At 37.7% G+C, this 14,195-nt stretch overlaps 2 protein-coding genes across 2 annotated transcripts in view; one reads left to right on the top strand and one right to left on the bottom strand.

The window, feature by feature from the left end:
- The window catches only part of CCDC152 (coiled-coil domain containing 152), a 13,698-nt gene extending 3,894 nt beyond the window's left edge, over positions 1 to 9,804 (top strand). The window contains exons 3-8 of the mRNA XM_009076654.1: positions 4,653 to 4,721; positions 5,712 to 5,776; positions 7,230 to 7,332; positions 8,035 to 8,162; positions 9,075 to 9,161; positions 9,682 to 9,804. Coding sequence (XP_009074902.1) covers positions 4,653 to 4,721; positions 5,712 to 5,776; positions 7,230 to 7,332; positions 8,035 to 8,162; positions 9,075 to 9,161; positions 9,682 to 9,804 — 575 coding nt within the window. The remainder of the gene's footprint in view (positions 1 to 4,652; positions 4,722 to 5,711; positions 5,777 to 7,229; positions 7,333 to 8,034; positions 8,163 to 9,074; positions 9,162 to 9,681) is intronic.
- A 1,321-nt stretch (positions 9,805 to 11,125) lies between these two features.
- The window catches only part of LOC103804065 (selenoprotein P-like), a 4,496-nt gene continuing 1,426 nt past the window's right edge, over positions 11,126 to 14,195 (bottom strand). Inside the window, 4 exon segments of the mRNA XM_009076655.1 lie at positions 11,126 to 11,245; positions 11,390 to 11,659; positions 12,386 to 12,503; positions 14,127 to 14,195. The exon segment at positions 14,127 to 14,195 is cut by the window's right edge and continues 41 nt beyond it. Of these exon segments, the coding sequence (XP_009074903.1) occupies positions 11,126 to 11,245; positions 11,390 to 11,659; positions 12,386 to 12,503; positions 14,127 to 14,195 (577 nt within the window).

Here is a 14,195-nt window from a genome sequence, read left to right as displayed (position 1 = left end):
CTAAGATGGAATTGTGCCCAGCCACACACCCAGAAGGTGGGTGGGGGACAATGCACTCGGGGCCTTCACAGGTTTGATCACAATTCTGGAACATCTGAAAGAGGACTTAAGTTGACTGGAAACATTTCAGCCTAAAGAGAAAGAATAAAGCTGACATGACTCATATCTGTAAAACTGTGAATGGCACATAGAAAGTGACTAGGAAATGAATATTCATTGTCTAATGTAATAAGTAACTAGATGGAAATAAAACTTGATTGATTTAAAGCTAATAAAAGGAGAAACTTTTCATACATTACAAAATAAAGTTAAATCACTTCCACAGAAGCTTCTGGATAAAGGAGTATAGATTAAACCAAAAAAGATTAGAAAAAGTCACGTAAAAAACTTAACAAAATTTGTTAAACACAAAGACTATCTCTCACTAAGGTCTCCCTTATTTCTGTGGTTTGAAACTTGAGATGATGTATTAAGGGCAGTGTTCACCCAGCTTTTTTTTCCTCTTTCCTAAGTATCTTCTACTAGCTATTTTGAAGAGGGACAGTGAAGCGGATGGAACTTTGGTTTGAGTCAGAGGCATTTGTTTCGCTATTAAGCAAAAAGGCAGTGCAGGGCAGTCATTCAGAAACAGAACAAGAGTCCTCATTATTGATGAAACCAGAGAAGAGTATGTTTATATAAAACAGATTGTAAAAAGGGAAAAGAAAAGGCAGACAAAAAGAAGAAATTCTTCTTACAGCAAAACCTATGGGATAAAAGGTAGCAGAGAAAGTGAAAGAGACAACTCAGGAAACCAGAGCAGCTGGGATGACTGCAACAAGGAAGTAGAACGGACTGAAAACAGATGAGAGTCAGCAGAGAGATTTGAGCTTTGTAACAGTAGTGCCTCACTTCAATAAGAGAGAGATGATTTGATGAGATAGTTATGCTGATACAACTGAAGAGAAGAGCCTCTGGAGCTTCTTTTGAAACACATGATGGGAAAAAAAGTGTGGGTGGCAGAAGTCCAAGCGAAAATAGCAGAAAAATCAGCATGAAATATGATCTAATGTTTTAACAGCAGGGATAGCAGGAAAAAATAAACCTCAATAATACTGAAGCCACAGGAGTTGTACAGATATAGATAGGAATACAGAATTGTTGGAAGACAATCATTCTGGTCACCGAGTAAGAGATTGCAGAGATATGAGTAGCAGTAATGAAAAAAGTGAAAAGCAGGATCTTGCAGCGATGTGGGACATCCCAAGAGATGATTCTGAAAGCTGCTTGATGATAAGGAAGTAAATGATAAATAAAGTGCCAAAGGGATAGAATGTATTTAAGAAATTAAGGTAGTTATAATGGCTGTTCTATTAGGTTAATCTCAGAGAGGTCATGGAGTCTCCCTCACTGGAGATATTCAGGAACTGTCTGGATGCACTCCAGTGCCATGTGCTTGGGCAGGGAGGCTGGACCAGATGACCCACTGTGGTGTCTTCCAGCCTGACCTGTTCTGTCATTCCGTGCCTACCAATAAGGCACTTCAAGTATCGTGGCATGAAGTTCCTCTAAGTTTATATTTTCAGACTGCGTTAATTAATGGTGCTCAGAAATCAGTTTCAAAAAACATCTTGGGCAGCAAGTGGACATAAACTGCAGCAGATGCTGTCCCAGGAACCTTCAGGTAAACACCACATCACTGGAGATCAGCAGTGACTCTGGGCTGTGGCAGTGACATTGAAACTATTTCCACAGGATGTGAGGGTTGATTTAGTGATTATGAAGCAGTAAGTGCACAATGCTTCTAAAGCATTTTTCTTTTTCTTTTTGAAATGCACAGAAATGGTCTTTGCACCTTTATTACATTCACCTGCCACACTGACCCTTCAAAATGAGCATTCAGGTGTAACAAAAAATAGGTGTATTTGGAATCAGAGTACAAAAGGTTTTGCATCTAAAAGTTCAATTCTTTGTAAAAGCCTTTTGGAAGCTCAAAGGACTGTGGGAATAAAAGAACCCTTCTTTAATATTGTTGATGTTGTAGAGGGATTCTGTGCAGAACTGGAGAAGACGCAAGGAACCAAATATAGCATTGGTACCATTCTTACTCTGGTTTATGGTTACCCTGACAGACTGTAGTTGTGAGAACGGCTTTTATACAGCAATATTGCCAACTGAGACTTGGAAGGAGGGTTTCTCCCAGCCTCATGTCCCAAGCTGTTTTCCAGAACCCAGCTTAGCCACAGTTTCTGAAAGTATCTTTTGAAGAGTTTGCCCAAAGGCTACAGGAATTGCTTACAGCAGAGCAGGAGAAATAAAGTGCCCACTCTGAAAGGTAGTGGGGTGGAAAAGGTGGAATTTTACCCTGGCCAAGGAGCTCTTTGTTACTATGAGAAACAGAAAAGGTAATAGCATTTCATGAGATTTCAGGAAATCTCCAACAAGTGAGAACCTGAGGGTTTCCTGATATCCTTGATTGCCAAAAGTCTCTCTGTAAAATTGTAAAAGAAGACCAGAAATTCTGAAGGAAATGCAAAGGAAGAAAGAAAACTTGGAAAACTCAAGGGAGAGGGCAGTGAAACATTTGTACCCAAGATAAGGTGGGAAAAGATAAGCAGCTTGGCAAGAGTATGCATGTTCTGAAAGGTCCCTAATGAACTTTTTATTTTCTCTTGATAAGTTCTTCATTAAACAAAGGTGAGATGCAGAATGACGGGTGTTGTTTGGTGCAAATCATTGCAGATCCACTTAAGGCTGACCCAATTCTGGCATTCTTGTTTTCTTCTCCTAAACCTTTTTTCTGTGATGACTAAACAGACTCTTATGCTGCTACAATTCTGAACTAAAATATACTGTAGCTCTGTAGAAGAAAGCAAACACATTATTGTCTATGAAACACTTAAGATGGTTCTATTTAGCATCTTCAGGGCTGTGTATTTGTTTACTTAGCGTTTCTAAGGTTTTAAAGGAAAAAGTGGTTGATGTAATTGCCCTATAAAAATCAATTATAAATGCAGATGGAAGAAACTGCAATAAATTACAGTTATTGAACAGGGAAAATGAGCACTTGGCTGTTTGGTCTTTCCGTGTGTAGGCAGCATTCTGTACAGGGAAGGAACTACACAGAATCCATAATGGATGCTGTGCCAGCAATCCACAAAGCTGCAACCATTTAGCAAAATTTTGCTTTTTCATCCTTTATTTAGACAAGCAAAACTTGCATGTTCCCAGTAATTTTTTCCAGTCATGACTCTAATTACGTATGGGATTTGACAAGATACATCCTTTAACGATAAGAAAGATAAGCAGATATTCTTGGGTCTGAACAAAAGAGTGGCTTGCACTTAAATACTTGTGATTCTTTTAAGGCTAGCTGCTGCTCTAGTGTTTACTCGAATGCACACGTTTTTCCACTTTGTACATGAATTACAAGCGTTTGAGTTTGCTTCTATGCATTTTGAAATGGGAGGAAATTTGCAGTAGAACTAGTTGGTACAAACGGGCACCCTAACCTAGTGCTTCCGAGTTGGAACAGGACTTTTCCACAGACGCTCAAGATCCCGTAGAACAGAGGGCAGGCAGTGTTTGTGTGCTGCTCGTGCTCCCTCTCCTGGGTTTTTTTGGAAGCATGGAACGGGAGAAGACAGCTGGATAACGCACTCGGCTGCATGAGAGGCAGACTGGATGGGAGAATAGACAAACGGGCGAAAAGATTGAATGGAAAACTGAATCTCTTAGCTAAGATCTTAATGCATATTCCTGACTCCATTATTTGCAATGTAGTCCTTAATTATCTGACAGACAGTTTTCACGGAGCTTTAGTCTGATGAGATGAGTAACTGACATGTAGTGTACTTTTATCTGCTGTGGAAATTAAAAGCCACTTGAGAAATGCAGTGGTCCTCTGGAAAGAGAGAGAGAGGTTTTAAGAGTAAGCAACCTCAGTTTCAGTGCCCCCACTCCTCCCAGACTTTGCCTGTTTTGTGACTTTACTGATCAGTTTACAAGGAATATAGGCAATGAAATTAGTATTTAATGAGAACCAAATGTCATACATATTACAGGAAGTACATATGGTGCTCAAAGCCTAGAAACACAGCCTAAAAAATAAAGCTATGAAATGCAAATATGTAAACTGATAGCATGTTGCATGCATATGGCAAACCCACACCATTATTTTCTACAAAATGAGACAACGAGGATATTCCGAATCTCTCAAAGTTTGTGTTGAGCCACAAGATCAATGTTGTTATGCACTAAAAGGAGGTGAGAGACTGCAATGAGTGGATACTGTGGGTCTTGTTATAAAGAATCTTGGCAAAAATGCTGTCAGGCAAGTTATTAAATCCATCAAATTGATGGAAAACTTATATTATTGCCCAGAAAACAGTAAGATCCTTGTTTTCTGGCTAGGAACAAAACCATAATTGTTTCATGAAATAAGTTATATGGCTTCAAAAAACTGATTTTAGTCTATCATCGAACTAAAAGCTAAAATTAAGCACATAATTAAATCAACATAATAATGATCTGAGTTACTTCTCCAGTCAGTAAGAAGACTCAGAATAATATTTAATCAAAATTATTGTAAAATATTTGAGAGGAGTTTCTAAGCAAAATACAAAATTGTGAAAAAATAATTTTTTAAAACCTGGATTTTTTCTTTATTTCAGAGTGTACTACTCAACAGAATGTGATAAACGGTCTAACACAAACCCTTGAAAACCAGTGTAATGTAAAAGGTAAAGGCAAACATTTTTCTACATATGCTGTACTGTAATTTCCAACAAGCAGGCATTTCATTTTTTTGGTTGATATTTACTGGGGTTTTTTTCCAGTCAGAGAAACTCGCTGGCAGCCAAATAGAAGGGGGAAAAAAGTATCTAGAATCAATCCTGTGGAATAATAAATGTCTATTGCTATTATCCTTCTTAAAATCCACATGTAAAAAAATTTCTGCCCCAGTGAGGTTATTTTAATTGTTAGTTGGGCTTTATTTTAGCATAGCCCAGGCAATTTTACAAACAGTGAGGAAGTGTCATTCAGCTGTCAGGTAGTAAACTGGTAAAGAGTTTATGTACATCTTCTATCACTTTCTTAAACCAAAGTCTTAATCTGCAGTATAACGTTATTAAAGTTTTGCTGTAAATACTTGACAAGTACTCACTTTTATTTGGAAATAAAATAAATGTTTCCTATTTGTTTATACTACAGTTTAGCTGTACACCATATAATTGTACAGCCATTGTGTGTTCAAGGCACATTAGCAAAAATATTAATAAACCTCTAAAGTTTGAAGTATATAGGTAATTTTAATACTCAAACTGATACTAATAATAGTAATAAAAACATTATCTGCTTTTTCTAAATTCTGTTTTTGAGATACTGCTTTCTAGTTTCTTGGGGAAAAAGTACATTAAAACTTGCATCTTCCAGTTTGAAACTGTTGTAGCCATGAAAATAGTCTTTTATTTTCTGAGTCAAAGAACTTTGCATCTAGATTTTCCTGAATGCATCATTTATCAGAGCCTAAAGACAGTTCCAAGTAGTAATACCAGGCAAATATTATGATCAAACTATATAGTTCTCTAAATGATGATTATGTCTGCAAATAAGTTTCTTAGAGTTCAGCCAAGTCAAAAAATGAAATTAATTTCCTTATTATGCTTTCATGCTAGTGATGTTGTCAGAATGTACTTTCTAGTGTATCATACAGCTTTTTATTTACATAGATGAAAATGATAGACTGAAGGGTATCATCCACGACCTGGAAGAGAAATTAAAGTCTTGTGAAGAGGTATGTCACAAACGATCATTCTTTAGGGAGAGGAATAGTATTTCATCTCTACTGTGGCAGCTCATACATCTTCATATTCTCGGGTCATGCTGTTGATGCCATCATTGTTGTTGTTCTCCTAATGTTTATCATGTGTGAAAAGAGAAGTGCTGCTCTCATGACAGTATCCACAGGAGAAGGTGTGAGAAGAACTAAGAGGTTAAAACTACCTAAGCGCTGAGAACTCTGGCTCAATCTAAGATGCACTTGGAGTTTTTAATTCTATTTAGGTTTAAATCCAACTTTATCTTCAAAATTATAATCCCTTGCATTAAAATAATTATATTTTTGGTAGAAATAAAGCTTTGATATTGAAAATGGTTGTGTTGCCAGAGAATCAAGAATGGTCTGAATTTTGTCTAGTTTCTTTGGCAGTAATTACTACAAAGGTACTAGGTCTCTACTCCTTACCTGTGTCTCATAATAAATTCCATTTACCATCTCTCTGCTATTTTTCTGTGGCACTCATTTCTGCAAAGGAAGTGAAACCAGCAGGGCTGGTCATAAGCTGTGTTAGTTCTCTGTGCCAACAGTGCAGATCTGTTACCGGTACGGGATTAGGAATCTCATTGCTGGTTTACTTTGCCTGTGTTTGTACTGCGAGTTAAAATTAAATATTTATGCCAACAGAGCTGTTATCTTGACAGTTTGGGTACAAAATAAGTAATGCCTTCTGAAGGATGTGAGAAACTATTATTCTATACATACGACACATGTATGGGCATGGTGGAACTTCCTGGTGTTGTCCCTAATTTACCGTTATCCCAGTCAGAAACTGCCTTCGTGAGTGTTCCCAGGCATTGCTCTGGTGAATGCCACCTGTCTTGTCAGAAGAGCTTTGGAGTGAGCACCTGGACAGTGGCAGCTACAGAGAGTTCCTTGATAATTCTGGGGTAGCTATTAGAGTAAATTTACAACTGGCATGAACTCTGAGTATCAGTGCCACCAGTCTCACTACTGCTTGTACCACTGATGTTTCCACTGCTGCCAGTGTGAAGTTCTGGAATCCTTGGTGAAAACAATACTAACAAAATTCATACACTGAATACCATTTTTGTTATGCAACCCTTGAATGAAAAATCCACAAAAGCAAAACTGAGTCCCTTAACCAACTCTCATTGGGTCAGATCCTGGACTGGGGGAAGGAATATTACCTGTTCGCCTGTTCTCCTAAGTAAAATTTCTATTTTTAGGTTGCCTCATAGCTTGTAACACAGTGAAATCTGTTGCATTTTTCACCTGTGGATTTCAGCCAGACTGTGTAAGAAGTAACTGGGCATTTTGAATTTACTAGGTTGAGGATAAAACAAGCACTGAATTATTTAGAACTGTACATCTTTGCATGATTGTGTGCTTTGCAGAAGGCTAGAGCAGGGAAACTTCAAGGTTTTTATAAAACATTTTGCATTCACAGGAATATAAAAATCACATTGAGAGACTTATGACAGAAATTAAAAACAAAGAGGAAGACCACCAACTAGAAATAAGACAGCTGAACTGTGATATAAGAAAAAAATGTAAGTTCTCTGAGGACTGAATTCTACAGCATTGGGTAAACATGTTGCAACCTGTAGGATCTACATTTCATCTAGGATAAGTACAAGTTCCACTGCTTGGTGGAAACATATGAACACTAGAATTGGATGGAGCTTAGCTGAATTTTATCTTTGCTCAAGAGAGCAGACAGTGGCAATGAGGAAATAGCACAGAAACACAAGATGGGCAGAAATTCCCAAACACTTAGAACAGATTATAGGAACATAGACCTAAAAATCTGTTGCAATGAAATTTTGGGTTAAGTGTTGTCTGGAAACTTGCTTTGAACTGTAAGAGTTCAAAGTGTGGTGTTAGTGTGTTCTATCTGTGTCCAGGGGAGCAGAACATTATTTTCACAAATAAAAACTATTGCAATGAAAGAAAAAATTCAATATTAGGTTTTTTCCATTAGAGACATAACCTTGAAGATAAGGATTTTTTTGGTCATCCAGAGAGCTGAGAACAACCAGAAAAGTCTTTGTTATGATGCTTTTTTAAAGACACACCATCTTACTGGGATGGGAGAGAGTGTTTTTCACACAGTTTTAGTATGGTTTTTGCTTGACTGAAATTGATTTACAGTGAAATGTTAACGTGGTGTTCAAAAAAGTTTTAATATTTGGGAAATTATATTATTTTTCCATCTAAACGTCTTCTATAATCACAATATTTGGTGTTGCTAGTTGAAGTAAAAGAAATGGAGTATAGAGAACAAAGGGAGAAAAAAGAACTGGAAATATTAGAGCTAACCAGACAGCTGAAAATTCAAGATGAAGAGAAGCAGAATGAAATAATTAAACTGCAGATTGAGGTATGCACTACAAATGGACTTAGAGATGAGCTGGGCATTGGGCAAACTTCAGAGAGACTGTGTGGTGAAAAGTGTTAACTAGTACTTAACAAAGTAATATGATGAAATCTAGAAAACTTAAAAAAACATTGGCTATACAAAGATCAGTGGCATATGCTCCCTCCCAGAATGCTAACTGACATGTCTGCTCAGGAATCCAGTTCTATCTACTTATAGGGAGACTGAAGTTTTCTCTGTTCTTGCTTTATATTAAACCACTCTGAAAATTTTCTAGGTTTTCAGCTATATAAAAAACTAATTAAACAATGTTATCTGCTTAACCTTCGTCTTTTTAGTTTCTGAGTGCTGGGAATATAAACTTGCAATGAAAAAATTCCTAATCCTGCAGAGATTCAAGTGAGAGCATTCAACATGTATCTCATTGCTCAGGCTTTACACCAGTCTCGTTACAGAAACAATTAAGGAAATACTTCAAAACTTTAACATATCAAAAAAAGAAATAAGGTGTGAAAGTGTTCAGGCTGAGTTATCCTTGGAACATAAGAAAAGGATGATGCTGTCAGAGGTTTTTGGCATCCTCTATATTTTCTCTTCCTGTAGATATGTGGCTGAGGAGCCTTCACATGTTTATCTCATGTTTTCTTTTTCATCTACATGTATTTGGCTTATCATATCTGTACTACTTACCTTTTGCAATATTTTGAGGATTTTTTTAAAGAAACATAACACGTAATTGCATTTTATAAAATAAACATAGGAAGATTCTTTTTCCTAGGATTAATTAGTAACCTGATTTGCTATTACTACTCTCAGGTAAAAAAATGGAAGTACATTAAAAAAAGAAAATTATACTTGAATTATTTATGTTATTATGTTCTTCCCAACTGTTTTGTCCTTTTGTATTTCTTTCAGTTCAATGCTAAGTTAGCAAGAGCTCAGAATAAAACCAGCAAGTCATTTTCAGAAGCTTCTCTCCTGCCACAAAGTATCTATCGAAGGGTAAGTGCTCTAACAGCCTGTGGTCTGCAGGTGCTGAGCACTGTTACAGCCTGTTTGACACCACAGATCCCTGGGTTTTGTCTGCTTCTGTGTTTTCCCTCCCACACATCCCTCGCACCTCCAGACAACCAAATGCATAGAATAATTTAAGTGAGAAAATACTTTTAAGATCATCAAGTCCAACCGTCATGTCTCTCTGTATGTAGATACTGCTGAGGTTCAGCAACGAAAGGCCACTGAGTGTGAAGTGTTTTCAGTACAGAATCACTAACCTGGTAACACAGAACTGACATAAACAACACTGATATAAAGAGTGTATGTGCATTATGGGTTTTGTAGGATTGAGGCTTTGGTGTGTCACAAAACCAGGATTTTTGGGAAGAGAACTTTGAAATTTTGTGACACAAAGTACTGAGAAAAATACTCTTACTAGAATACTTCTCGTTCACAATAGCAGATTGTATTGTTACACAGTTCTGTGTGATGTTTAATGATGAAGCCTTTGCTTACATTTTTACAGAAGCTGCAGCATCTCCAGGAGGAGAAAAACAAGGAAATTGAAATCCTCCGAAGCACCATAAGAGACCTGGAGCAACGTCTTAATAAAGGCCAAGAGTCGCACGTCAAACGGAGGCGATTTTGAGCGAATATCATGAAGGGTTTCAGTAGTACACACAGTGTGAAATACACCTCAAAGTAAACACAAGATATGAAGAAACATGGAGTATTTTTTTATTGGAAACGCTCTTGTCAAGTATTCCAAAGGCATGGCATTCTGTGTGTATTCAGGGCCACTCTCTTGCTAACCAGCACTCACAATAAAAAGGTTCAGGTTTTGTAGGAGTAATACTTTCCCTATTAAACCATCATTAGTTATGGTGTATGCTTTCATAGCAGTTTTCCTTTCATGAATATTCTCTTCTTCATCCAGAAATCCTTCAAACAACTCTTTTTACCTTCCACTTGGTTAATCAAACGTTAGGAATGCTAAACTACAGATAGAGAAGTTATACAAGCTTAAGTGGTGTATTACCTTACTGATTGATACAGATTTATCAAATTCGGCACTATTACAAACAAAGATAAACATTAAACCAAGATTAAGCTTGTTTTATCCATCCCTCTTTGTGATTCTGACACAGATTCTGCCTGTTGTTAACACCACTTCTCACTTCGGGCAGCATCTCACTGATCTAGTGGGATTTTACAAGCTACAGCAGTATGTGTTAATGGACCTTCCTACAGGTTTTAAGCCACAAAAGTTAAGCATAAAAATCTGTTACTTCAAGATGTTGCAATTACTGTTCATATATGCATTTGCGATAAAAAGTTATTTTGGCACATTGCTTAGGAATAAGTTTTTCTTGTATGTAATTTGTATCCCCATGTTAGGAAGAAAAACTCGACTTTTGACTATATTCTGTCTTAATAAAAAAGATTAAAATATCTCTCTTGGTTATCTTCTATTCTTGATTGCAAAACATCAGACAGGAGCCCCTAGGTCATAGTTTATGCTCCTGCCCTCACAAATGCAAGCAGAACGTTAGAAGAGGAACAAGAAAGACAAATTAATCGAGAATGCAGACACCTTCCCAACACATCTGAAAAACAAACCAAGCATCAATCAAATTCCTTTAAGTTCTGGAGCTTTTCACTGTTGGAATTCGACAGGTGTTCTGTAATGCTAAGAGCACAGCTCTAAAAGTCTAATTCTTTGCAATATTTTAACTCTACACACCCGTCAGTACAATTTTTAATTTGGGGCAATAAAAGCACTTAATCTGTTCATTCTTCCACTCTTGCAACTGTATGAATTTGGTTGTTAGGACTCCCTTGCATTTTGAAGGTGCTTAGTTTGTTTTTCAGGCTCATTTTCTCGCCTTTTCCTGTCACTGTCAGGTGTCACTGGTTTCACTTGCTCCTTCTGCTGGTGGCTGTCAGGCAGCAGAGGGCAGACGTCACTGTCAAGACTCAGTGATGTCCTCTGCTAACAGCTGGCCATGTCACCTGCAGGAGTTTGGAAGTGCTCCACGACACTGTCAAGTGACAGAATTCCCTAACTCTTCAAACAAAAGGTGTCGACAATGTCAGCATCAGCTACTGGAAGCTGAGTCTGACACTGTCTGCCAATTTCAAGTTAACTGGTTTTTACAGATGTTTTTCCCTTTTTTTCATAGTTTTTGATATGGTGTCATTTCCAGACTTTCTCCTGGTGGAACAACAACTACCTGTTCATGACTACCTATCTGATCATGTCTGTGATGGCCAAAACCTCTATGACGCTGACCACCGTGCAGATGATGTCTCTGGGTTTCAGACAAAACCTGATGGTCCTCGTTTTTGGGATGACGACTGCTGTCACGATGGTGATGGCGGTGGTGGTGGTGTCCGTGTCTGCGGTTATGGGAGTGCTCACCAGTTGGTTTGGGTTCTAACTCTGACAGCATTTCATCTGCTTTTTTAGTGATGTTTTCACATACACCATCAGTATCAGGTTCCTGCAAAACGGAGGCAGCATTAAATACAAGGCACTGTATTTAATTAAACTAGACAAGGCGCTTGATGCAAACTATCAGCAATTATAATGCCAGTAATTTCAATGGCAACTATTGCTTTCCCAGACCTCACATCTGACCTGCCTGTGGCCTACATTTAGCTGGAAAACTGCATGACGAGATCAAAATTATTCTCATTGAACTTTCATGACTATGTATGTACATTTCTTGATAATCCTTAGAGTTGTTCTGACCTAAGCTACAAAACTATTCTTTTACAGCAGTATTGCCACTCCATATTATCACTTTGTAGAATTAACTGCTGTATATTGTGTTTAAATGCACATTAAAATGAATAGTATCTCAAACCAGCTTGGATTTGAGTCACAGGTATTAAAACAATACTATTTGTTTACGTGCTTACCCATTCCCCAAAACCCGAGCAGCTAATTGCTCACTAGCTGTATACACCTCCACAAACAGAATTAGCCTCCAAGACTGCACTCATATTTCTGACAATTATTTGCATTTCCATAAGAGCAAGAACTCAATCAGTGTACTACCAATCAGATCAAGTCTACTTGGGAAAATATTTAAAAACTCTCAAGTCGCATGAAATGTGTAAATTCTACCTCTTTCTGGGTTAATTGCACTGAAACAACTTTTTTCTAAGTACCAGTCAAATCCAGTTTACTTTCCTAGCACACACAGAATGAGATAAGAAAATACCATGTAAGAGCAGTTCCCACACTTCTTTTCACAGTACGCAATCTTAATAGAGTCCTCCACATGTCGGAAAGACAGGAAGGAGTAGGGCAGGCCCAGATGATACACCAGACGTCCACATCTAAGGAGAGAGAGAACTTTGTGGTTACACATACCTAAAATTAAATCTCTCTTCTTATGACATATCATTTTAATTGCATCAATCGACAGTCTAATTGTATAGTCTAATGGAGAGTGTTACTCTTCAAGGAGTTTACAGGCAAATCCAGTATCTCCCTTACAAATGCTTCCATGCTCAACTGTAGCATCCAGAAGCATGAAGCATGATTTACGGGTGATGTAGGGACTGTACTGGCAGAAGTGTCTGGTTTAGTGACAGTTAAGACTAGCAAAGGTACACTCATTACAGACCTATCTTGCTAATGAGAAGGGCTGTTTGCATAGTGGTTGTTACATCCCTACAGAATGTTGTTATGCAACCTAACATGTATTTTGATTGGAATGTGCATCTGCATTACTCATTTGGTGAATGTGAGGAAACCTTTAAGGAGCCCATTTGCTCCACATCTGTACTTGAGTGTTCTGATATGTTCTGTTGACTATACAACAGGTCCGTTCAAAGGAGGTGGAGTAAACACAGAACCTGCACACAAGGGCAGCTTGTTAAGTGCCCCGCCTGCAATGTCAACACAGAGTCCTCCAGCCTTAGCTCCCCACACATCTGCAGTGCACGTCTAGGACCAGCAACAGGCAAAGACTTCATGGCCAAGGCACAATAAGGACACATATCCCTAGAGCCATAACGGATCACGGCCAGACTAGCGCCAAACCAATTAGTAGTGTCTGTGTCTCCTATGTGTCAACAGCAAAAAATTGGCCAACCTTTCAAATGCTGTGGGCCAGGTGTCAGTTTTGGGGCCCTCCACAGACTAAATAGCCTTGTTCTGTTTGTCTGTTGTATGACATCAGCCACATGTATGACACATGCCCATACTTGCTGAGGTAACATGCAAGATCATTCCAGTGCTAGTTTCATCCCAAATCTAATCAAGCTAATTTGTTTCATTTCATCATACTACAAAAACAAGTAGCAACTTTCTAATTCTTCATTGAGCTTAATTATGCTTCAGTGTGAACTTAGAATGTTCATTACAGTAACATAAAGTAACTAGGATAGACATGTTACAAGTGTAGGCCTTTTCAAACAACTACTGTCACATCAAAACTGAAAAAATGAGGATTTCAATTAGAGCTATTACTGGATCTGCCAAAATACACGTCCCAGAATCCTATTATCAAAAAGCTATTTCTTCTGAAGTTTTAAGTTTCACCTAAAGATTAATTTTTCCCATGTCTACATGGCATTTTCAACAGCTCTGGTTAAAATGTTTCCATGAGAACTCAGATAACTTTCCTCCTTGGTTCTGCTTCCACATGCATGGATGTAATGAAGTTGTCTGGAAACAAAAACAGCGTAAACCCAAAAACATATTATCAAATTCTACACTCAGTTACATTAATCTAAATCCACAGTAATTAGAAGGAAAACATTATTTATTCCAAAATCACATATGCAAAAGCACTTTTTTTGCAGCTCTCTTTTCCCAGGAAATGCCACCACTTTACTTAGTTCAGTTTAGAAGCCAATCATGATGTCTTTGTTATTTGCACATCAATGAAATAATACAGAACATTACTCTAAATATATGCAAATATTTTCCTGTGTTTCCCCCTAAACACACACCTGTCATAGATGAGAAAGTCATCCTTGTTTCCATTTAAGGTAGTCCAGACATCATCTTGTTCCTCATCT

This window comes from Acanthisitta chloris, unplaced genomic scaffold (assembly GCF_000695815.1).
Source record: "Acanthisitta chloris isolate BGI_N310 unplaced genomic scaffold, ASM69581v1 scaffold20246, whole genome shotgun sequence".
Lineage (NCBI taxonomy): Eukaryota > Metazoa > Chordata > Aves > Passeriformes > Acanthisittidae > Acanthisitta > Acanthisitta chloris.
This window is presented reverse-complemented; position numbering and strand designations above follow the sequence as displayed.